Below are 23,602 nucleotides of genomic sequence, written 5' to 3'. Positions count from 1 at the left end.
GTTGTCACTGAGATCCAGCCTACCCTTCTCTTCCCCTCGCCGTTGTCGTGGTGCCCTTATCCCTCGCGCCATGCCCTTCCTCACACCGATCTAGCCCACCCTCTTCTTCCTCTCCATGGTTGGGAGCTAGAGCTGTTGTGGGAGCCCTGCAAAATGGCGTCATTCTGGGTTTAAAGCGCATGAGCTCAGGAGCAACGTGGAGCGGGAGCCAAAGTAGGTGAGAGTGGGTTGTGAGCGGCGCCAAAAGAGGCCCAAGTTTCCGAATCACGCTAGACACCGGGGCATGAACCCCAGGACCCACGCTGAGCAATTGAGCATACCTATTGTATGTAGAGCCAACCCGTTAAATATTCTGTGATTAAATTAGTCCACAAGTGACTCGTGAGTGAATATTATAGGATTTTACGGCATTGTTCTTTCAATGATATGTGACATTTCTGTCGAAGCGAGGTGCATGTGGTAGTCGTCGGTTGGGTTCGTTCTTCACTTATTCATACTTGCTGACAATGTATTGCAATCCCTTGCAGTTCCTCGCATATCGCGTTGCCAAGAAAGATTTCTAGCCACCCTTTCTTGACAATTTTACATTTCATACAAAGTAGTCAACCGATACTACTACCGCCTATCTTCAAATCATTGGAGCGTGCGGGCCTACGACTATCAGCATGTTCGTTTTGGCTGAATTGGCTTATAAGCCCATGGTTGAAGTAATACTGACTGATTTGATGTGAGAGAAAAACACTATTGACAGACAGTTTTAGACTGCCGAACAGCCGTACGAGGACGCCCCTGTGGAAACATGGAGTAGCTAGCGCGCCCATACCGCGCAATGAAGCTGCCTTTCCGCTTGACATGCATGTAGTCATCTCTGTGCATGCACGCTCCGTACAGTAGCGGGTAGGGTCCCTTGTTCGCATAGCCCTGTAGCTTACATATTGTGAATTTCCACTAAAATGGAGATGGGATGAAACAAACAAGAAATGGATCAGACGTCAGCACGGGTTTAAAATAGGCAGATTATACTATGTTAACCCAACAGAAGGAGAACGGTTCTATCTCCGCATGCTCTTAATGATAGTAAAAGGTGCAACGTGCTATGATGACATACGAACACATAATGGAATTTTTTATGAAACCTTTAAAGAAGCTTGTGCAGCGCGAGGACTACTAACTGATGACAATGAGTGGTACAAAACATTTGAAGAAGCTACAAACTGGGCAACAGCTCCTCTACGAAGCTTATTTACAACAATGCTAAATGCATGTCGGAAAGCAACACAAACACAAACACTTGTATTACAAACATATAAAAGAAAAGACCGGTAATTGAAGGAGGGCAAATTATAATAACGACCCTACAACAAAAACAACAGCAACAAAAAAACAACATAGCACACCAAACATTGTCAACCTTTAGATAAAACATAACAAAAAAACTTGACAATTCTAGGACAAACCACAGTTGAAACCATAAAAAAACCCTAAATAACAAAATGATTCTAATTGGAGGACGAGCAAAATATATTAAAAATCATGGAGAACACCAAACAACAAGAAATGGACAAGTATGGAGCAAATCGTATTGGAATAATATTTATGCAACACTATTTAAATATTAATGAGGACTTATGTACAAAATTTATGCATTTCTAATTAACAAATTTGGAAAACATTAAATACAAATTATCTTTGTAGCATGATTTTATGTTAACCTTTTTGAATTTATACTGTCTCTCTGTAAACATATTGGTAGTCAGAAACAAGTTGTATGCTATAGCATACTACTATTTCCCGAAAAAAATGCCATAATCATTAGGATGGTGCATAAGTCCAGGAAAACCACGTGCAAGTTTGTCCTCTAGGCATAGTAGAAATAACTGGTCAGCGTCATCACAACCGCAGACGCCCTCTTTGCCGAGTGCTGGGGGCACTCGGCAAAGCCAGGCAAGCACTCGGCAAAGGCTTTGCCGAGTGCCGCACTCGGCAAAGACTTTGTCGGCAAAAATTTCTTTGCCGAGTGCCAAAAATCGACACTCGGCAAAGTCTTTGCCGAGTGCCAAGCCCGCACTCGGCAAAAAAATAACTACCGTTAACATTTAACGCCGGCTTTGCGAGTGCCTAGGGACTGGCACTCGGCAAAATTTGAATGTTTGCCGAGAGCCAGGGCTGAGCACTCGGCAAAGAAACAATTTTTTTTAAAAAAAAATCTTTTTAAAAATAGTCTTTGCCTAGTGGTTCCATCTGGCACTCGGCAAAATTGACCTCTTTGTCGAGTGCCAGGCTGTGGCACTCGGCAAAATGTACCTCTTTGCCGAGTGCCAGGCTATGGCACTCGGCAAAATTGACCTCTTTGCCGAGTGCCAGGCTGTGGCACTCGGCAAAACTGGGGAAGTGGCTGTTTTTTGCGGCATTTTTTCCCAGCTTTGCCGAGTGCCACACCCCTGGCACTCGGCAAAGGCTTCTTTGCCGAGTGTTGGCACTCGGCAAAGCTGGGAAATTTGCAATTTTTTTTGTTTGTTGCTTTCCTTCGAAAGCAAACACGCAAAACTCATATATAATACATGAGACAGCACACAGGCATTTAGCATCACACAAAACGCATACATAATCCATAATACATCACAAGCATATTCAACATCCATCACAAGCACATCCTCCTGCATAATCCATCACACGCACATCCAATGTGCAAATCCATGACAACATCTAAGAAGTCTTCATCCAACACAAGTCCTAAATCAAGAAAAGTCAATGAAATATGAAGGGGCACCACCTACTGCCACTGATCCCAATGGGAGCCTGAAGGGGCACCTCCGTGCGGTGGTGGACCTGTCCAGCCGGGGTGTGTGTGCTGAGGCGAAGGAGTCGGGTTCGAACCCGACGACTGTTGCACAAAGGAGAATTGAATTCATTGGTATCTACACAAGCTAAAGGACTTGATCAACCATATATATATACTCACCGAAGTGCCTAGAGCCGGAGGAGTAGGAGGCACAACTGGAGCGAGCAGCGACTGGGGCACCACCACACCCGGGAGAGTGGTGCCGAGGCTCGACATGAATGAGAACATGTCCTGCATCCTCTGCGCCTCGGCTATAGCATACTACTATTTCCCAAAAAAAATGCCATAATCATTAGGATGGTGCATAAGTCCAGGAAAACCACGTGCAAGTTTGTCCTCTAGGCATAGTAGAAATAACTGGTCAGCGTCATGCATATTCATTTGGACTTATTTGGCTGATAAACCATGGCTGAAAGTACTGTTGACTGATTTGGTGTGAGAGAAAAATGTTGTTCGTTGACTGAAAAAATACGACTTATAAGCCAACCAAGGCCAAACAGGGCGTTGGTCTCGTCTGGTCACGTCACCAGCTTTTTTTAGTTTTTCTCACAACACTTTGTAAATACACGCCTCGAAATCTCACCACCACACGCTCCGTGCTGCCCCTGCCGCGTTGACTGAGCAGAACAAAAAAAGATTCTGATAGCCTTCAATCCCACGCACAGTAAACAACCAGCGATTGCATCGGACGGTTGAAAAATCGTGTGCCCACAGCCCACAAAACAACCGGTTGACATTTAGATTTCCCCTTTGGAAATACAGCCTCCTGGAGACTGTAGTAACATCAGGAGCGGCAACAGGTGATTCGAAGGCATTGGGTGCTGCAGAAAAGGTCAGCATGAGTAATGGCACTGAGTTTTGCTGGAGTAAAAGGAATCAAAATTTAAAATATTATACATTAATTTGCATTCTTGATGCTCAGAGGTTCAAGGTTGTAAAACAAAGAAGACCATCTCTTAAGTCGATTTTAGGGGCAAATTAACGAAATGGACTAACTGTACTAAATCATTGTGCCAAGGTTTCCTTAGGGACATGAGGCAAACATTATGTCAACAGTTGTTGATTTTGTAGGGAAAAATGTAACATTCATGCAAAACTTTGGAAGCAAAGCAATATGAAACCACACGTAAACCATAATAACCTAGAGTCATAAATAGTTTTTTTTGCTGTTGCTATCTAATAATCTCGTAGCCAAAATGGATAATACAGTTGCGCAATCAAAACCATCCAAACTACATGTAATACAGATTTAGAATCTACGTAGTCTTACCTCACTTTGTGCCCGCCTTGCTTTTGTGGTGGTGTTGTGCTACCATGTCGGCGTCAAAAAAAGCAAACGTTTGTCATAAACAGCCTAGTTTCTTGAAAGGTGTTATCCGCATGTGATTCCAAGGCATGTTTAATGCAGGCAGATTGTAGAGTCATGGCGAATCACTTCTGTTAAAGGTGCTGACATTGGATTGGAGTAACATAATTTTGGGAGGAGAGGACAGTAAGACATGCATCTAGGGAAATTTGGGTATGGTGATGTAAACTGATACATAAATAACTAAACATAGAAAAATAAATTGTTGGTATAGTAATCTACATATACCAGGCTTTTCTTGCAAGGCAGCTGCAAACAGAGTATGGATGCACATATTTTGTACCTGCACCATGGAAACACAAATTTGAGGGCCATCATACATAATACACAGGTATATTGCAGGCACTGTATGTCGAAACCTGAACCCTCAAATCATACAAAGAAATATTTGGAACCGAGTCAGTAAACGAACAGAATTTTGTCATCTCTTACTGTACATATCAAAAGTATGGGAAACTATGAGCTTAAATTTCAACTGTCCACAAATAGCAATATACATAGAAGTAACATTCAGTATTGTGCGAATGTTTTTTTTTTTTTTGCACAGGACATTTTTAAATACCTGAAGTGAGCGGAAATGGCGTTGAGTATCTGAAGTTTGTCGGGAAGGATGAGCAGACCGATCGCCATGATGGATGCAAGGTCAGGATCAATGTAGCGTGAACAACCTTAGCAAATATATGTTTGGTGTGCTTCTGCAATTTAAAAAATATGACGGTGATTCAAGATGGTCTCAATTTTAGTACCATGATTCTATAATTTCCAAGCTGATAAATACATAATGTGGAACACATTGTAAGAACAGTAGCAGTAAGCTACTCATACATATTAAGATGGGAGACTAAAAAGCAGGTAACAAACACATATATAATGGTTAATAGACCGGTTTCTCTGCTGGTCCATTGAGGCGACAAAACTTGAGGAATGGTAATTAGATAATTGATGGCTTTACATCCCTTGCAACAATTATTTGATCTTATCACTGATATAACCTAATCCATGCAAGAACCGATACTGGCACCGTTGGATCCAAGAATCATACAGAAAACAGTAGTCCCCTCTCACCGTTGGATTAGGAGACTACTGGAACCGTTAACCTAATCCATGAATCATATCTATCTATGAATCATACAGCTTTAGGAGTATAGATAGATATGATTCATAAGAGGCCGGCTGGCCGAGCGAGGATGAAGGCCAGGTGGGCGGTGACGGGGAAGGGAGTGCGCCTAGAGGAAGAAGACTGCACTGTGACTGACGCGCAGGTCCACGAGTAACAGTAGCTAAACGGTGTGCAAAATTCCATCCATCCCATTCTACTTCATCCCTCACACAAAACATGAAATTGGAATCAACCTATATCTCTCTAACCAAACAGCAAATGGGTTCAACGGTTCAACCCAACCCAGCAAAATGGCATGGGTCCAACCCATTCCATATCATCCCCAAACCAAACACATGTACTGTGAACACCTTCAGTGGAATGCACCAGTCAGAATTTTCTAAAAGCATTGTCAAATATTTATCCCTGCATTTTCCTTAATTGTTCTCCGGTTTCTTTCCTACTCGAGCTGGTCCTGACAACTGTCTCATCGGAAATTTCTTCCCTATTACATGTCACACCCATAATGTATTTTTCTTTCTTTCTTATTTTTGTGAAGATGCTGCGAGTTTTTTCAAGCCAAAACACAACATATGAATGGTATGTTCATTGGGTACAACATGAATGTGTCATGGCAGATTAGGCAGATGTTCAAACAAAGAAAAGATTCAACACAACCTAATACTACGGCCCTATTCGCTTCTCTTATAATCCGTACTTTTCAGCCGGAACAGTGTTTTTCTCTCATAACAAATCAACTGGAACAGTGTTTCGGCTTGTTTTTTCAGCGAAGCGGACGGGGCCGTTCAGATAGATCGATGTTCAGACATTTAGAATTAAACACAATCTAATCAACGTGAAGAAAATGTTTAGTGATCAGGCACATATTCTCTTGCTGTGTTTGTTTTTGTCTTGCCCTTATTTGCAGATCGACCATCCTCCATTAGTTTTTTCTTGCCCTTGTTAACTATCTTGTCATTATTTGCAAATCGATCATCCTTATTGCTACCCATTGTTTCTGTTTTGCCCTTGTTAGCAACCTGTGTCTTGCACTTCTTTCTAGATCCACCGTCCTTGTTGCTACCTTTTGTGTTTTTGGATATTCATTTTACAGATCCTATTGGAGATGCTCTTAGAACTTACGTTATTAATATATGTTAAGTTTGTAATTTTTAAGCATATTGGCTATGCTTTGTGCTTGTGTTTTGCATTTCCTATAGCGTGGTTGCTATGAAATCTAAACTACAAACTTTTAGGCTGCATGTTTATATAGCTTCTTCATCAGGGACCTTGGAGTTCGAAGATGAAGCGAGTGTTCAGCTGGCTGATCAGCTAGAGCTGGGCTGGCCAGCCCACTCACAAAACACTGTTCATCTATACAGTGTTTCCAGAAATAACAGTATTTTTCTCTCACAGTAATCTACCGGAACAGTATTTTGACTTATTTTTCAGTCCTGCCGAACAGGCTCGAAGTCTGGGAGTCTAATAGAAGCTGGAAGCTTTGTTACCAGCATGGTCACTTCAAGAATTATGTCTGGAACAAATCTCTAGAGCAGCTACCACTATCTTCTGAGCAATGTGCCTTATTTATGTATAATATGTTGTGTACTCAACCATCACAACTTTGAAACAATGCCGTTTGTGATACGGCCTACTCTGTTAAGATGATCTGACTAAGGTACATGTAGACTTTAACTACATTGGCTCTTCGATTATTTTACCCCATACGTTTTTTTTCTCCCATTAACTGAGTAGGTTAAGTGTTTCTTCTCTTTTCGTATTAAACATAATTGTATCTATGGGGCGTGCCACTATCACTAGGTTCGGCCGCAGAATCCATAGCACGTGATGGGGGCCGGCCTAGGGGCATCCAACTTTTCCACTTTTGAGCTAAACAAAACAATGCATTTATCGGGGTGGATAGGTGTTGACCTAAGCAGTCCAAACTTTGTGCCAAGCCTCGGCATCTCAAAGCCTTCTCATCAAATGGAGGCTTCTAATCTTGGGTTAGTTAACAAAAGCCTTCACGTCAACACTGGGCGAATCTTCACCCCACCCATTCACTTCCGAAAATCTGTTTGTAGTGCATTAGTTGGTTGTAGCCTCAGCTTGGGAGGATGCGGAATTCATGAGAAAATTAATTCCTTACTGCATGGATGCTTAAAGGGCAGCTATTGTCAGACCTAGAGCAGGGACAGGTAACTGAAGACACTTTAGACGGCTCGGATGCAACAATACCGATTCTTTTATGTGAAAATAACGGTTGTAATCATTTACCTTTTGTCCTGTTATACAACATTATTGACAGTTAGGAACTCTCCCCTCACATCTCTCTCAAATAAAAGAATCAACAAATAGACAAGAGAGACAGATATAGATGGAGCCTTTCTTTTTTAGACCTTTATTACAAGGGCTGACATGATTATGGGCCGCTTATTTCTCTTGATTGACGGTTTAGATATACTTATACTAGTAACTCTAAAAAAAGATATACTAAGTTCAGTTCAATCTGCCAAGTCCGATTCATCTTTTTCCAACCCTTCCTCTGTTCTTATACAACCATTTCTATAACTTGTTGTAGACTTAAGAGAAGAGAAAGTAGTCTTAAGAAAAAAAAACTTATACTACATTAATCCTAGTAGTATGAAATAGTATTTTAAAATATTATTAATTATGCGTATCATGGAAAAAAAGTAATAACAGACTGTAATTTCATTGATCTTTAAGGCTGAATTGAAACACTCATTCTTTGGGGGGGAAAAGAAAATTTATCATTCTTTCAGGAAAAAAAGAAAATTAAAAACATTCATTTTTTCATTAGGATTAAGTCCACTTTTGGCCCCTCAACTATTGGATTCGTCTAATTTTAACCCTCAACTGCAAAACCGTCTAACGCTAGTACTCCAACTGTCAAAACCGTTCACTTTTAGCACCTGGGCGTGGGTGAGGCTGTTTTGTCCAACGTAGAGCGGTTTTGTCCATCTCAGTGACAAGTGGGGCCCACGCATCATCGACTCAACCCCTCCCTCTCCATCCTCATGGCCACTCCCCCGACGCCTCCTCTCTCCGTGCGCAGCAGGGCGGGCGCTGCTCCGGGCCGCGCTGGCGCTGCTCCACACCGCGCACGCAGGCATGGCCCGCCTCGTCGCGTCGGCGCTGTCCCGCACGCAGCAGCGCCGCGGCGGTGGCCGGCAGGTCCGTGGCCACTCCCGCGCTCGCGCTCGGCGGTGGCGCCGGGGTGATGATGCCGACAGGTCTGTGGCCGCACCCGCGCTCGCGCCCGGCGGCGGCGTCGGGGTGATGATGCACGAGTTCCGGCGCGCGCAGACGGCGGTGGAGGAGGCCAAGGACGCCGTCAAGCACGGCGGCGATGTGGCGGCAGCCGCGGTGGAGGTGGGACTGCGCGCGGGCGCGCTCCAGGCCGCGTGAGGGAGCAGCGCCGTAAGCTCTTCTGAACACGTTGGGCCAGTGGAACGCCTGGAAGCGGCAGCCGTCGGTGCCGAGCATCCAGGCGGCGAGCGCGTAGTTGGCCGCCTCGAGCTCCGCCACCTTCTTCCTCAGCGCTGCCGCCTCGCGCTTGGCCTCCTCCTCGCGCGCATTCGACTCTACCGCGGCGTGCCGCGCCGTCTCCTCGTGACGGTGGAGCGCCGCCACCCCGTGCTTGAGTACCCCGTTGTCGCACTCCAGAGCCTCATGCCGCCTGTGCTGCTCCGCCACGCCGGTGTGCTCCAGCGCTGGTCGCCGATAGCCACGTGCACGAGCTGTGCGCGGACGGAAGGTGACGGAGCTGGACATGGCGCTGCTGGCATCTAGCGGAGCTGTGCACGTGCGCGGACGGGCGCGCGGCGGTTTCCTACCGACGAGCTGCAAGGTGGTGGCGCAGTGGCCGGAGTTCTGTGCGAGACCACCGTGTGTGTGCCGGAGGTGTGCCTCCCGGGCGCCGACATCGCAGCCGCCAACCCCGGCGCAGGGCGTGTCCGAGACGCAGACGCGCACCAGTAGCACCTCCTGTTGCGCCAGCTTGTCATTGAGCTCCCGTCGACGCGGGCCGGGGACGAGCGCTGTCTCTGACGGCCCTCCCCGGCGACCGTCCCCACGCCGTCTCCGGCGACCCACCTCGTGCCCATGCCCGCTCCCTTCTTCCACCTCGTGCTCGCGCCCACTCCCTTCTTCCACCTCGTGCTCGCGTGCGAGCGAATTCGTGGCGGCGCCCGTAGCAGCAGCGGATAGCGGACCACGCCACTTCGGCGCCGGACGGCATGGAATCGAGATGGACCGAGCCGGAGCCAATCCCCGACCCCGCCATTGCTGCTGCTACTCCCATCGGTGCCCGCGGCCTCCTGGTGGCTACCGGCGGGCTGGAGCGGCGCTGGGCCTGGCATGTGCGTCGCGGAGGAGCGGTTCGCGCGTGCTAGTTGAGGTGCTCACCGAGGTTCTTGTCGTGCTCGTTGGGGTGCCCGCCGAGGTGCTCGTCGTGATCGTTGGGGGTGCCCGCTGAGGAGCTCGCCGTGCTCGTTGGGGTGCCCGCTGAGGTGGTCGCCGTGATCGTTGGGGGTGCCCGCTGAGGAGCTCGCCGTGCTCGTTGGGGTGCCCGCTGAGGAGCTCGTCGTGCTCGTTGGGGTGCCCGCTGAGGTGCTCGTTGATGTCCTGCTGGACCGCGCGGGGTCTCCTGGCATGGATGTCGCATCGTTGCCGAAGATGAAGCCGTGCTGCCGAGCTCACCGAGGTGCCGTGCTGTTGTGCTCGCCATGCTCGGCAGTTCCTCCTCCCAGCGCAGCCGAAGGGTGGGCTCGCATGGCAGTTCCTCCTCCCAACTGCAGTGAGCTCGCACGGCGGGGCCGGACGGCGTGGCCAGTGGGAAGAGCTTCCTCTGCCGCCGTGCTCGCCGGGGTGCTGCACACCCACCGCTCGAGGGAGTAGCACCCGCCCTGCCGCGCGCAGAGAGAGGAGGTGTCGGTGGAGTGGTCGTGAGGATGGAGAGGGAGGGGTTGAGTCGATGACGCGTGGGCCCCACAGGTCATTGAGATGGTCAAAACCGCTCCGCAGTGGACAAAACAGCCTCACCCGCGTCCAGGTGCTAAAAGTGAATGGTTTTGACAGTTGGGTACTGGCATTAGACGGTCTTGTAGTTAAGGGTCAAAATTAGACGAACCCAATAGTTGAGGAGCCAAAAGTGGACTTAATCCTTTTTCATATGTTGCCCGTCGTCTATTTTCTCCGCAGTTCTTCTCCGTACCGGTCATTCTCGGCGGCACGACGGTGGATCGAGATCAGGCGACAGCGAACTGGCGATATGCGTTCTCCTCCGCATCAGGCCCTCGCCGGGGTGGACGCTGGAGGAGGACGCGCGCCTAGAGCGCTTCGTCAGGGAGAAGGGCTGGAACCGCGTAGCCTGCGACACGATGATGTGCTCCCCTCGGCAGTGCGGCGACAGGTGGCGTGAACACACCTCGCCTGCGACCTCTACCACCGCCCCTTCACTGTACAAGGAGCTGCAGTGCCTCGTTCTGTGCCACACCGGCCGCTGGAAGGAGATCAGGCGCGCAATGCACGACAAGGGTTAGTGGCTCTAGTGCCTGATGAACGACAAGGAACAAGGTTGGAAACTCGGGAAGCCATGTTGTTTCACAAATCTCTTTTAATTTTCCAACGAAATAGTATTTGGAATTTGGGAGTGAGAGATTTCTCACGCATGATTCCTATGCCAACCAAACACAAAATTTGGTGTTCATGAGCAATGCAATCCTTTTTAGATTTTGTATTGGAGCCCAATTCAATTCATTGGAGGCAATTCAGAGATTTAAACGGACCCCAAGCATTTTCTTTGTTCCATGACCAGCAATATGTTACCTTACTCAGAATATTTATCCCTGCATTTTCCTTAATTGTTCTCCGGTTTCTTTCCTACTCGAGCTAGTCCCGACAACTGTCTCAACGGAATTTTCTTCCCGATTACATGGCACACCCATAATGCATTTTTCTTTCTTTCTTATTTTTGTGATGCTGCAAATTTTTTGAAGCCAAAACACAACATATGAATGGTATGTTCGTTGGGTACAACATGAATGTGTCATGGCAGATTAGGCAGATGTTCAAACAAAGAAAAGATTCAACACAATCTAATACTACATGTTCAGATAGATCCATGTCGAGACATTCAGAATTAAACACAATCTAATCAACGTGAAGAAAATGTTTAGTGATCAACCCCATATTCACACTCAGAATTAAACAATTTTTGGATGGACCACAGATTTTCTTGCTATGTTTGTTTTTGTCTTGCCCTCGTTAACTCTCTTGCCCTTATTTGCAGATCGGCCATTCTCCATTGGTTTTGTCTCGCCGTTATTTGCAAATCGATCATCCTTACTGCTACCCATTGTTTCTGTTTTGCCCTTGTTAGTAACCTCTGTCTCGCGCTTCTTTCTAGATCCACCGTCCTTGTTGCTACCCTTTATGTTTGTCTTGCCCTCATCATCCTTACCAACAGCTTCATTACCGACAGCCATCCTGGCAACACCAACTTGAGCTTCAATTTCCAGGAGCTTCTCAAATGCACACTTTTTCTCTTTGCAAATATCTGAAAGCCTTTTCAGGTACTCCAGGATTTCTTGTTTGTCACAATTAGCAATAGCTTTTCTGGCATCTTTAGGCAGATCCATTAGCTTTGATCCCAAACCACCAGCAATCTGTACAAAACAAAACACATTTTATTTATCAATCACTCCAGATCCAATTATTATTGGTAATGCATTGACTATATTAACAAATTTTGTCAGATGTTCAACCTCAGGGAGCCCAATTTCTTCCTTAAACTCAGGAACCAGAACCTTTGCGATCATGCTTGCATAGGTCACATCATCTTCACTGACTATGATATCAGAAACATAACAATCGCATTTGGTGTGTAAAGCCTTGGAAGTTTTCTTGAGGATTATGTCAAGAATTTTCACATAACCAAACAAATCTATAATATCTGCAGTAATCTGAAATGGATAATAAAAAAGAAAACAAATAAACCTAATCATATAAAATTCAAGAAGGTACAGCAATCAATACACAAATAAACCATCAAGAAGCTAAGTTCTTGAAAATACAGTACAACATGTACCGACTACGGACTACTTGTGAGTTAGCATGATCACAGGGCAATACCAACAAATTAGAAATACACATAAATTCCACATGGTTGCAGACAAACTACTTGTTAATGAACAATAACAGGATCTAATTACATTGATGCACGATATTGCATTATTGATATTAGAATCAGAGGACAATATTGTTGCAGATTTCAGGGAAGGATTTCAATTTCTAGTGCACCACCAATTTATGGTTTAATTTCAAACACAATATGCTAATAATGATAGAGAATTTCAACCGTAAACTCCAAAATTCAATAGTCATCAATGGTACCAAAATGTAAGCAGAACCACTATCAATTTACTGAGACGATTTAAAAGGACTGAAGCGGAATAACAAATCTTTCAAATCTAGGAATGGCTGCCACTAGTTCTCTGAAGTCTATTTTGTCTGTCTTAATGGAGCACGCCAAAAAGATATTCTAATATGAGGTACATGAGGCAGGCATTTAATCAATGTTTACAGGCATTGAGCATGTCAATTGTTACAATGCTTTGAATGGCATACCAGTGAAGCAAAAGAACAGTGAAGAAATCAGGCTCACAAATACCTGTGCAATCTGCAACTAAGGTGCAGTAAGACCATGGTATGTGTTGCTATACATTCACAGATTTAGGAAAGTAGTAAACAACTCTTTAAGCGCTCAGATCATATGCTACAGCATAGTCCATGTCAACACTCCAATTCTATGGCACTCAAGTACAATTGGATAAACTAAATTGTTCTTATAGAATAGGACAGACTTCTATTTTTTTTTCTTGAATACGCAGGAGAGCTGCGTATCATTGTATTAATAGTAGAGGACAGACTTCTATTTTGTGAGGACGACGTATGTCAATGATACTCGGGTAAAATTGGCCTTTAAAACGGATGGGTAGTTTTCATTTTATAAGTGCCAGCGTTTTTTAAGCCATAGGTGATTCACTAATTGAACCTATTCCAAATCTGAATTATTATGATATATCAAGAGTATCAGAATATAGAATAGCATTGCGATAGCAAGGAGAGCAAAATACCTCACTTGTGGAGACATTGATTCGATATGTTTCCAGGTCCTCTAGCAGTTGCTTGCTCAGTGGGAGAAAATAGTTATCAGTAATCTTATTCCTTTCCTCCAATATAAAATGAGGCATGACATACTTTAGTCCCCAAATAACCTCTTCCACAACTTGGTCACCTGTCCAGCATTTGACATCCTGAGAAACTATGTCAACAATAGAATGCCACATTTGACTGGAATCAGTACTGATGATAAAAAGGAAAACTGTTGAGGGAATAAAAACTCACAAGTTTTGATTCGATAACAGCTTTAAGCTGTGTATCTTGAACAACCAATTCCCTTTTAGCATTGCAGAATCTAAGAATGAGCTGTTCCAGTTTGTCACCAGGGCCATCATGACTATTACGGGTAACAGATTTTTCATCAACACTTACAAAACCAATGGCAAAGACAAGCTGACATGATCCAAAAGAACATTAGTCAGAGTATGATAGTGGGTGACACATAAAAAATATTAGAGCCCTGCGCGGTTCAAATGGAGAAGATAAATGCAGCATGATCAAAATGATTCTAATCAAAGTAACAACAAGAACAAAGCCTTTTTGGAAGTTATGCTTGACCATCAAACTACAGGAAGATGGTACGGCATGTCCTGTGATTGGAAGTAAAAGTATTTTCTCCTTGGCAGGGCATTACAGAGCGTACATCATCCATCCTAGAGATCTAGTCAATTTATCCTACCAAGGTTAGGTTAATTCGATGTTTGATGTCAGTTAGAAGTAACAGTCTTCTTAGCAATGCTGTAAAGCTGAGTGCCAAGCCTTGCTATGGACGCACACAGTGGCTATACCTACCGAACCTACCCAGTGCTTAGCCAATTTGTCCCATTTAGACCCACCCAAATAGCCAATCAGGCACTGATCTTATCATTACCACTGATGGTGTACTACTAAGGGCCTATTTGGTAGAGATGACCTAGAAGTGATTCTCTGTGAGACTCTGGGAGATTCTACGGCGGAATAAGGAATGAAGTTAATAATCAAAAGCTGTTTTTTTCAGCACCCAATATCTTAGTTCATTTCAGAGAGTCAATTCCATAGAGTGATTCCTGGAAACGGCCTTTCGGCAGAGGAGCAATTGACTTTGGGAGCTCCACCAAACAGGTCCCAACTTAAATTGCGAAGAGATGGAAGCATGATTGCTCCTCAAGAGACATTAAAAAAAGAAGAGTTTCCTATGTAACTTGATCCCATACGAATGAACAAACAAATTAGCAATGGACGAAATTAAAAATATAAGTTGAATTTTCAGAGATATTGTACTTTGCGTGCATCAAGTATATCCGTAAAATAAGTCCAGATATCCTGCAAAAATGGGAAAAAAACTTATCAGTTTCTGGATTCAATGATCCGTTGCATGGCACAAAAAAAAAGGAAAATAGGTGATTCATCACAAGCGTGTTTGGACCTACCTTAGGATTACGAAACACATCTTCACGAACATTAAATATAGCAAAACCTGAGGGAGTCTCGAGCAGCACCCTCCTGAACTCCATTTTATTGAAATCTACAGGTTCCCTGCCAGGGAAGTTAAGAACAAAGAAAATTAAAAGCAGCCATGTGATTACTTCACAAAGAAAACTAAAAGCAGCCTGTACTTTGCTTTTTTCATCTCAAACTTAAGAAAAGTAACCAACATCCAAAGCCTAAGGGGGTGTTTGGGACTGCTCCGCTCCCGTTTTTCCAGCTCCGCTCCAGCTTCGCGTTGCCAAACACGCCTAGCTCCACGAACTCCGCTCTGCAAAAAAGGTGGAGCTGGAGGCCAACTCCACGTTTTTTCTGGAGCACCTCAAGGGGTACTCCAGTTTTTGAAGTTTTGTACTCCCACGTAGAGTTGAGGGATAATTACCCACATTGCCACACATTAATCACCGGTTCATTTCCTATTTGTTCCGCTCATTAATCTCCAATGGTCTTGGTCTGCCTACGTGACGTCCTTCCATGTCAATATCCTCACCCTGCCCATCGAACATCACGGTTCTTGCCTGACCGTTTGGCCCTCGCCCAACCTAGCTGCCTAGTTAGTTGACGTAATCTAGCTAGCATTTGTTTTCTATTTTCTTACATTTGTTTTCTATTTTTCTTGGAAAATATCAAATGCAATTTCAATCAAGCGCATAATGGACCATTTGCATGAAAACAACCCATTCTTAGAGCTGGAGCAGAGCTGTGTGCCAAACAGTACCACCTGCTCCACAAACTCTATGGTGGAGTTCGTGGAGCGGAGCTGAAAAAATGGGAGCGGAGTAGTCCCAAACACCCCCTAAGAATGGCCCAAACAAGGCTCCAGCCTCATAGTGCATCAAAAATGCCACCCGCCACCATTCCTCCATGAGGATACATGTTTCACCAGTGTTGAGCTACAAGGAACAACTATCCTAACCGGTCTTTTTCATTGTCCACAACAAAGATCAAACCCTAAAGACTATTTTAGACTCGAACTCGAACCTAAAACACCAAATAAGAGTCCAAATTAGGGGTGCAAATGGGGTTACCATATTTAGTACAATGAAACGATATCAAAGAGTGCATGGATTTTGGGAAGTTACAAAGAGGGTCAGTGGGCACCCTAAGGTTCTCCAATTTACAGTCCTAGTCCAAAACACTTCTGTAGAAACAAGTACCCCATATTGTTGTTTAACAGATCTGAAAAGAAAGAACAAAACTAAGCTGCAAGAAAGCCCTAAATTTGTTTCCTTCTACCATGATACAGAAATAAATTTTAAAGAGATGTGGGCTATGATTCAACCTGCTGAGAGTTGTATTTCGCTGCGCATACTAAACTTGAACAAAACACTAATCAACCCTATATTGATGTATAGAGCAGATGGGCGACAAGTGCTTACGATACATCAACCCTTTGGACTGCCTTGAGAGATCTGAGAAGTGTCGCTTCCATAAGCTTCACATCCATAATAATCTTGTCTCTCAGCTGAGGAACATACAGGAGGTAATCAAGGTATCCCATTATCTTTTCCAAGTCATGCATAGTAAGGTCATCTTTACGATTAGCTTGAAACAGTTTAGCCTGATGCAACTTTGATTCCAAATCATGAGAAAATGTCTACACAAAACAAAGCAAGTCAAATTCATACATCAATTATCACTGAAGGACAAGTTTATGTGACCATTACATTGTAAAAATCGACAACTGTTAATTAAGATTCGTTAACCTCAGAGAAACCACGTTCTTCCACCAAGTCAGGAACAAGTACCATTGCAAGCACTTTCGCATAGTCCAAGCCATCTTTAATAGTGTCACCAATCCCAACATACTCATCAAATGACCTTGACAATTCCTTTGGAAAACCCTCTAGGTTCATGTCAAGGTAGCACAGGAAACCAAATTTGGTTATGAAAGTTTTGTCAACCTGAAATAGAGAGCAAGAGAAAAAGGCACAACAATTAGAATCATGCTGCAAGGTAAGAGTTATGGAGGAGCTTCAATCTATACAAAAATAAAGCTGAGAAATCACAGGGAATGTAAACTAGAAATACTAGTGTGCATATGGACTGTGACAAAAAATAAATTGGCTAGTCATTGAAATTCAAACAACAGAATTACTAATGTTTGGATACATGAAAAACAGTTCGAAAAATAATATCTCCATTATTCAGAAGTTCATTGAATTAGAGAACACTCTGCTTATTATGAATTATGAAAGGAAGAAAGGCATCGACAGTACAAACAATAATTTGGCCATGGGCAAATGCATCAATAACTTCAGAAGTGAAGGGACAAGAGGCACACAATATACTTAATAATGACTTGGATGGAAATAATTGTGATACATTCAATATAATGGTAGAAGAACATTTCTGACATACACTTAAGCAAAAACAAGAATTACATACACAGATGCACAAAAGTCAAAGTGAGTTGAGTAAGAGTCTACTAATAAGAGAAAATATGATGTAAAATAATAGCACAGCAAGCTAGGGGGGAATGCATGGCACGTATAGCTTAAACAATAATAGATCCTATAAATAAATACTTGAAATAGCAGCAGCAAGAGCATAATTACCATTCTTGGCGGGATATTGACTACATAATATTGTAAGGCCTCTTGCAATCCCTTGCTCACTGGAAGACAATATTCCTGTGTTATATTGCGCTCTTCTTCACGTATAAATGCATGCAAAACATTTTTTATCCCCCATATCACCTCACCAACATCATATCCATCACATCTACATGTGATACCCTGAAAGACATTTTAATCATTAGCAATACATACTATATTAGGGTTTGTAATGATTATCACATAAATCAAAAAATAAAGGCAACATATACTGACAATCTTTTTCTCGATAGAAGCTTTAAGTTCCTTATCTTGAACAATTAATGTCTCTCCAGTCCTGCAGAATTTCATAATTAGTTGCACCAGGTCCTTTCCAGGACCAGCATCACCATTCCGAGCAGCAGATTTGTTATCAACTTTTTTGAAGCCCAAGGCAACAAGAGCCTGACAAGGTTTATGAAGAAAGTGAGAGCATGAATCATTAACAGAGTACAGGCCTAGAGCGACCATAAAAAGAGCCTACCAGAGGATATGATTGTGCCATGAACCATGTGGTAGTACACTAACAAACATCAATAGTACGTTCATCTTTATTACTCTATTTGATGCAAATATTATGAAATATTTAATGATGGAGTGGTAGTAAAGAACTAACAAACATCAATAGTATGTCTAGCTTTTATTTCTCTATAAGATCCAAATGTTTTGAAATCTTTAGTTATAGATTTATCATTTAGAAAGAGAGGCCAACATAACTACGTCTCAAGCGACCTTAATAGAATACAAGTATGTCCATCCAGGATCTTGTTTTACCCCAGCTTGTGTGGAATAATATATTATTCAGTAGCTGTAATGTACCTGAATTGCGCATTCTGGATCCGAGAAGTGCACCCAGATATTCTGTAAAAAGACAGAAGAACAATTAATTGGCGTGTAGGCTTACAAAATAGTTGCAGGGCCAAAAGCAAGAAAGGAACGAAACCGGATAATTCATCACAGGACAACATATTACCTTGTCTTGTTCGAAAGCAAAATCCTTCACAAGGAAGACTGCGAAACCAGTGGGCGTCTCAAGCAGCACCTTCCTTCCCTTCAAATGTTCCGTATACACACTTTCAAACATTTTCCTGGCAGAGCAAATCAAGACTCAAGATTAATGGATCATGCGGGTAAGGAAGAGGGGCTGTCTAGCAATCATTCAAATGTATTCTGCTCTAACTTTTTTCCCAAACTAATAAACAGACCAGGGTTCCAAAAAGCGGCACTAAGCGCATGCTTCAGCGCGCTGAAGCGCTAAGCGGACAGGCAACGCTTCGCTTTGGGGCATAAGCGCTCCCAAAGCGGCGTGACCGCCTTGGTGGAGCAGCGGCTGCTGGCTCCCGCCTTGGCGAGGGCGCGAGGCGACTGGCGAGAGGCGGGAGGGGGATGACGACGACGCCGAGAGCCTGGGACTGCCCCGCCGCCATCGCCTGCGTGCTGAGCGCCCGGGGGGGGGGGTGGCGGGATGGAGCTGCGAGAGATGGAGGACCTGAAAAAAGTAGATCTCACCGGCTCCTTCTCCCTTCTCACGCGGGATGGATGCCGCTGCCCCTGAATCCACGTGCTGCGGCTCCTCCTCCCTCCTCACCCCACGTAGCCGGCGACGGAGAAGAAGGCCGGTGGCCAGAAACGACGGAGGGAGGTAGGGCGGCGATGAGAGGCGAGACGGCGCGGGACGCAGGGCGGGAGAGGCAGAGCGGAGGAGGCGGATGCGCGCCCTCGCTCGGCGGCGCGACGGGAGGTGTGGGGCGGTGGTGGTAGTCCGAGCGGGAGCGGTGGGACGGCGGAGAAGAAAGTTCGTGGTGCTCGTGCACGAGCCACGGGATCCCGGTGTCCTCTCCCGAGAGCGATGGGTGGTGGGCTAAGGGAAAGAACAAAATAAATAAAAGAAGAAAAAAGGGAAAAAAAACAGGGTTATTATGGGCATTTCAGCCTTCTTATCGACCAGGAGATGTTGTTTTACTGAATGTTTTACCAAAACAGCAACAACTCCACTTCTGAAGCTGCTTCTTCGGATGATCTAGAGCCAGAGCTGTTTTTGGTGGAGCCGGAGCCCTACCATACAGGCCCGAAGAAACGACAGCGGGTTGTGTGCCTTCACTGGAGTAGTGAAAAGGTAATGTGGCGTTTAGATTTGTGGGAAAAGGACAGTGGGAATGAGAAATGAGGGAATGTGGATAGCATATTCCTTGTTTGGATATCTGGAATGGAACAAGAACCGAGTATGGGATAGGGATAAGATGAGCTCATATCTCACCAATCCATACCCAATAGGAGGGGTAGGTTATGGTTGGGAAACAATCGACGGTGAGCCACACCTATGAGCCCCACTAGCGGGGAGAGCTGGTTCTACGACGAGACCGGCCACGCATGTGCCATTGTTAGACCATGGGTGTAGAGCCAGTGGTCCATTCGCGGGGTCTGGAACTACTAGTCCCTATGCTGATAGGACCTAAATGGCTAGAGGAGGTGAATAGCCTATAATAATTTTCTTCAAAGCACTAGAGCAATCTTTGTTAGACAATAAGATGGTGGGTTAGCAAATTGCTCTAGCTCTACTTCACCACAAGCAAGCCTCCTAACCAATGCTAGTTGCTATGATCTCTTTGGTCGATTTCACTCAAACAAGCAATCTAGCAACTACTACTACACTGGAGAGCTAGCTAGAGAGCTAATTACAACTAGTTACTCTACTAGCTACCCAAGCAAGCAATCAAGCACTACACAAGCTGAGAGGAGCAAATGTACGACCCTGTTTGGCAAAGCTCCCAGAGCTGATTCTCTACTGAGTCCAGCAGGAGTTATGCCAAACAATTTTAAGAGAGAAGTGATTCTCTACTGATTCTGTGAAGTGATTCTTTGAAATGAACTAAGAGGCTGGGAGCTAGAAAAAGTAGTTTCTCTTGATTTTGTGAAGTGATTCTCCATCATGATTTTGAGAGATTATGCTAAATAATAAAAAAGAATCACTTCCAGCCACAAAATCACTTCTATCAGAGAATCAACTAATCAGCTTCCCCAGAGAATCAGAATTAAATGGAGCTCTATGAAACAGACCCATAGATGGACTCACAGCTCAAAGGGAAGGAAAGAGATATTTTTTGCTTCTTTTATTTCTATATGGGCCCAACACGTAACCCAGACCATCCAAGAGAAGCAAAACGTAGGAAACGGATAAAAAACTCATATCCTCATCCCTAACCCACATCACCTTTTCCATCTCATAACCCAAACCCAATCCGCATAGCTATCTAAATGACACATTATGGTAAAAAACGTGTGGGTATGGTGGAATGTGGGTTTATGCTGAATTAATGGGCTTCTAGATGGGCCACTAAATAAAAGTCTGTACCATCCTTTTTTCTTTTCTTTTTTCTTTCTAACATTTTTCGAGAGGGTATAACTGGATGCACACAACCCACACACTCCACACTTACACGATTGAAAGCCCTAGTTTGGTTTTGGTTAATTGATGAAACCTATTGGACTAATCTTTGATCTAAGTGTGTAGGCAAGATAGGATGGTCCAAGATCAATTGATGTGGTCGGCAAAAGCTCTTGTGTGGTCGGCAAGGTACTAGAGTGGTCGGCAAGGCACTAGAGTGCTCGGCATGCGGTCACCCAAGCCTAGGTGTGATTTGGCAAAGACATTGGAGTGGTCGGCTATGATGGTCATGGTGATGGAGGTGACCAAAAGAGATGATCAAGTGCTCCAACTTGAAAAGAAGAAAGAGAAAAACAAAAATGGGCTCAAGGCAAAGGTATAACCATAGGAGCCAATTTTTTGTTTGGTGATCAAGACACTATAGAGAGCGTGATCACATTTAGGATTGATAGCCGTGCTATTAAGAGGAGAAATTCGTATGTAATTATGGTTATCAAAGTGCCACTAGGTGAAGTCATACATGCATGCTCATTAGGACCTAGTGAGTTAACTTAAACCTTAAAATGCTTTGAAAAATGCTAACACGCGTGCACAAGTGATGGAACACTTTGATGTTAGTATATGTGATCAAGGAGAGACGAGAGAAGTTGAAAATCACTTAGTAAATTGATCCGGACCAAGGTTTGCAGGTAGTTTGGACCATCGTGGATGGGTCCGAAACCTAACCCTAACCTGGCACTATGTTGGAGAGTGCTCCGGACCCTGCTGTGCAGGCGGTCCAGACCATTGTGCTAGGATTCGGTTGGATACCCTAGCTATAGGAAGACAGGGCGCAGAGGATCCGGACCATGGATGTTGGTCCGAATGGCTCGGTCAGACTGGATTCGTCGATTTTGTGCCCTCTTGGGAGCTCTCTGTGTAGCTCCGGACCCTGGTGGAGATTGGTCTAGACCCTGGTGTCTCAAGGCATCCGGACCATGGACTCAGAGTCTGGTTGAAGGTGCTATGGCAACATGGCAGCACGAGGTTAACTTGAGGAGGTCTGGACCATGGCCATTGGTCCAGACAGCTCGGCCGGCTGGGTCCGGAGGCATTTTGTTGCTCTCTAGACCTCTCTGGATCACTTCGGACCGTGGTGGCATTTGGTCCGGAGGCTGAAATGTGGCGGTCCGGATGGGGAGTCTGGATACGCGCATGGTGAAGGCTGAGCGTGCCAATGGTAAGATTCAAATGGCCAGGGCACGTGGCAGCGTGTGATTGGCTGCTGATGGGATCTGAACCCGCGGCCATTGGTCCAGACACCCCTGATAGGTGGTCCAGACAGGGAGTCCGGACGCCTCATAGATAGTAATGGCCAGTTACCCCTTGGGGGTCTTTAAATAGATGTTGTCATGCGCTAGCTCACTCTCTTGCACATTTTGATCAATATTGCATCCTTGTGAGCTAAGCCAAACCTCTCCCACTGATTCTCTTGCTTGTTTGCGAATTCAAGTGAGTTGGGAGTGATTCCAAGTGCATTTGCATGAGTGATAGCATCTAGTGGCACTTAGGAATCGTTTTCGCTGTGGAGTTCTTGTTACTCTTGGTGGTTGCCGCCACCTAGACTGCTTGGTGCAGCAGAGGAGTGTTGGCAAGATTGGTGATTGTTCTTGGCCACACCCATTGGTGATTGTAAGGGGTTCTTGTGTCTATTCCCCACAGAAGCTCACGAAAGGTGACTAGTACATTGCTCGTGACATTGAGTGTCCTCCTCTTTTGTTGGTAGTGCGGCACCCTTTGTGGGTTAAGCGTGTGATGCCTATTAGCGCGTGAACCTCCAAGTTGAGTGATCGTCACAACGGGGACTAGCTTGTCGGCAAGCAAGTGAACCTTGGAAGAAAAATCTTGGTGTCTCATTGTCTCCCTTTGTATTCATTGGTTGATTATTCTTACTCTTGCCACGGTGGTATAACTACTTCACTCTACCTTGCATTACTTTCTTAGCTAAACTTGTGCAGATCTTGTGGTAGTCTAGCTAGTAGAGTAACTTAGCTTTATTACTAGCTCTCTAGTTAATGCTTTTTGTGACCTAGCCATTGCTTGACATAGAGACAATAGCATACTAGATATTATGGTATAGGTGGCTTGCATTTTTAGTAGAGCTAGAGCAACATTTGCTTATTGCCATTTGTCATACTAATCACTTTATCTTAAGTGTTGCTGTAGAAAAATTTTTAGGCTATTCACCCCCCCTCTAGCAATTTAGGACCTTTTAACGGTCACACCACACGCACACATACGTGCGAGTCCGTACATATGCAAAGAAAGAGATTGGGAGGTTCTAGCCTCAAGTGCGCGGAAAACACACAGTACCACAGAACGCGCACATGTGCGGTGTACCCGACTTTTTCTAGAAAAAAAATCTAAAAAAGGTGCGGCACCAGGTTTTGAATTCTGGTGGATAGCATCCCACTGGACCGCACTACCACTAGACCATAGGCCTTTTCGCCTTTTCTAACATGTTTTGACAGATCAATAGATAATTTAATGTATGCCGGATGTTTTGAGTTCTGTGTTGGGGTGTATTATATATTAGGTGTCAGGGCCCAATTAGTGTGTTCAGGGTCTAATTACATAGTGAAGAGGCATGTGAGATAATGATTAGGGC

At 44.7% G+C, this 23,602-nt stretch overlaps 1 protein-coding gene across 1 annotated transcript; it reads right to left on the bottom strand.

Moving 5' to 3' along the window:
* Window positions 1–11,270: 11,270 nt before the first annotated feature.
* LOC136461160 (uncharacterized) lies at window positions 11,271–19,414 on the bottom strand. The gene is made up of 13 exons (XM_066460578.1): window positions 19,080–19,414; window positions 18,544–18,658; window positions 18,390–18,431; window positions 17,808–17,975; window positions 17,535–17,714; window positions 16,683–16,880; window positions 16,356–16,573; window positions 14,922–15,027; window positions 14,773–14,814; window positions 13,738–13,905; window positions 13,467–13,646; window positions 12,096–12,293; window positions 11,271–11,996 (listed from the first exon to the last, which is right to left on the bottom strand). Exons 2-13 carry the CDS (start codon window positions 18,652–18,654, stop codon window positions 11,535–11,537), a joined length of 2,073 nt encoding a protein of 690 aa, XP_066316675.1. The 5' UTR covers window positions 18,655–18,658; window positions 19,080–19,414; the 3' UTR covers window positions 11,271–11,534.
* Window positions 19,415–23,602: the final 4,188 nt, after the last annotated feature.

Source organism: Miscanthus floridulus, chromosome 6 (assembly GCF_019320115.1).
Source record: "Miscanthus floridulus cultivar M001 chromosome 6, ASM1932011v1, whole genome shotgun sequence".
Classification (NCBI taxonomy): domain Eukaryota; kingdom Viridiplantae; phylum Streptophyta; class Magnoliopsida; order Poales; family Poaceae; genus Miscanthus; species Miscanthus floridulus.
This window is presented reverse-complemented; position numbering and strand designations above follow the sequence as displayed.

Excerpts from the sequence above, each read along its gene's own strand:
- LOC136461160 (XM_066460578.1), bottom strand. The coding sequence starts at position 18,654 with ATGTTTGAAAGTGTGTATACGGAACATTTGAAGGGAAGGAAGGTGCTG. Across the intron at positions 16,574-16,682 it reads AAGAACGTGGTTTCTCTGAG|ACATTTTCTCATGATTTGGA; the intron begins GTTAACGAATCT and ends TGTTTTGTGTAG. Across the intron at positions 12,294-13,466 it reads TCAATGTCTCCACAAGTGAG|ATTACTGCAGATATTATAGA; the intron begins GTATTTTGCTCT and ends TATCCATTTCAG.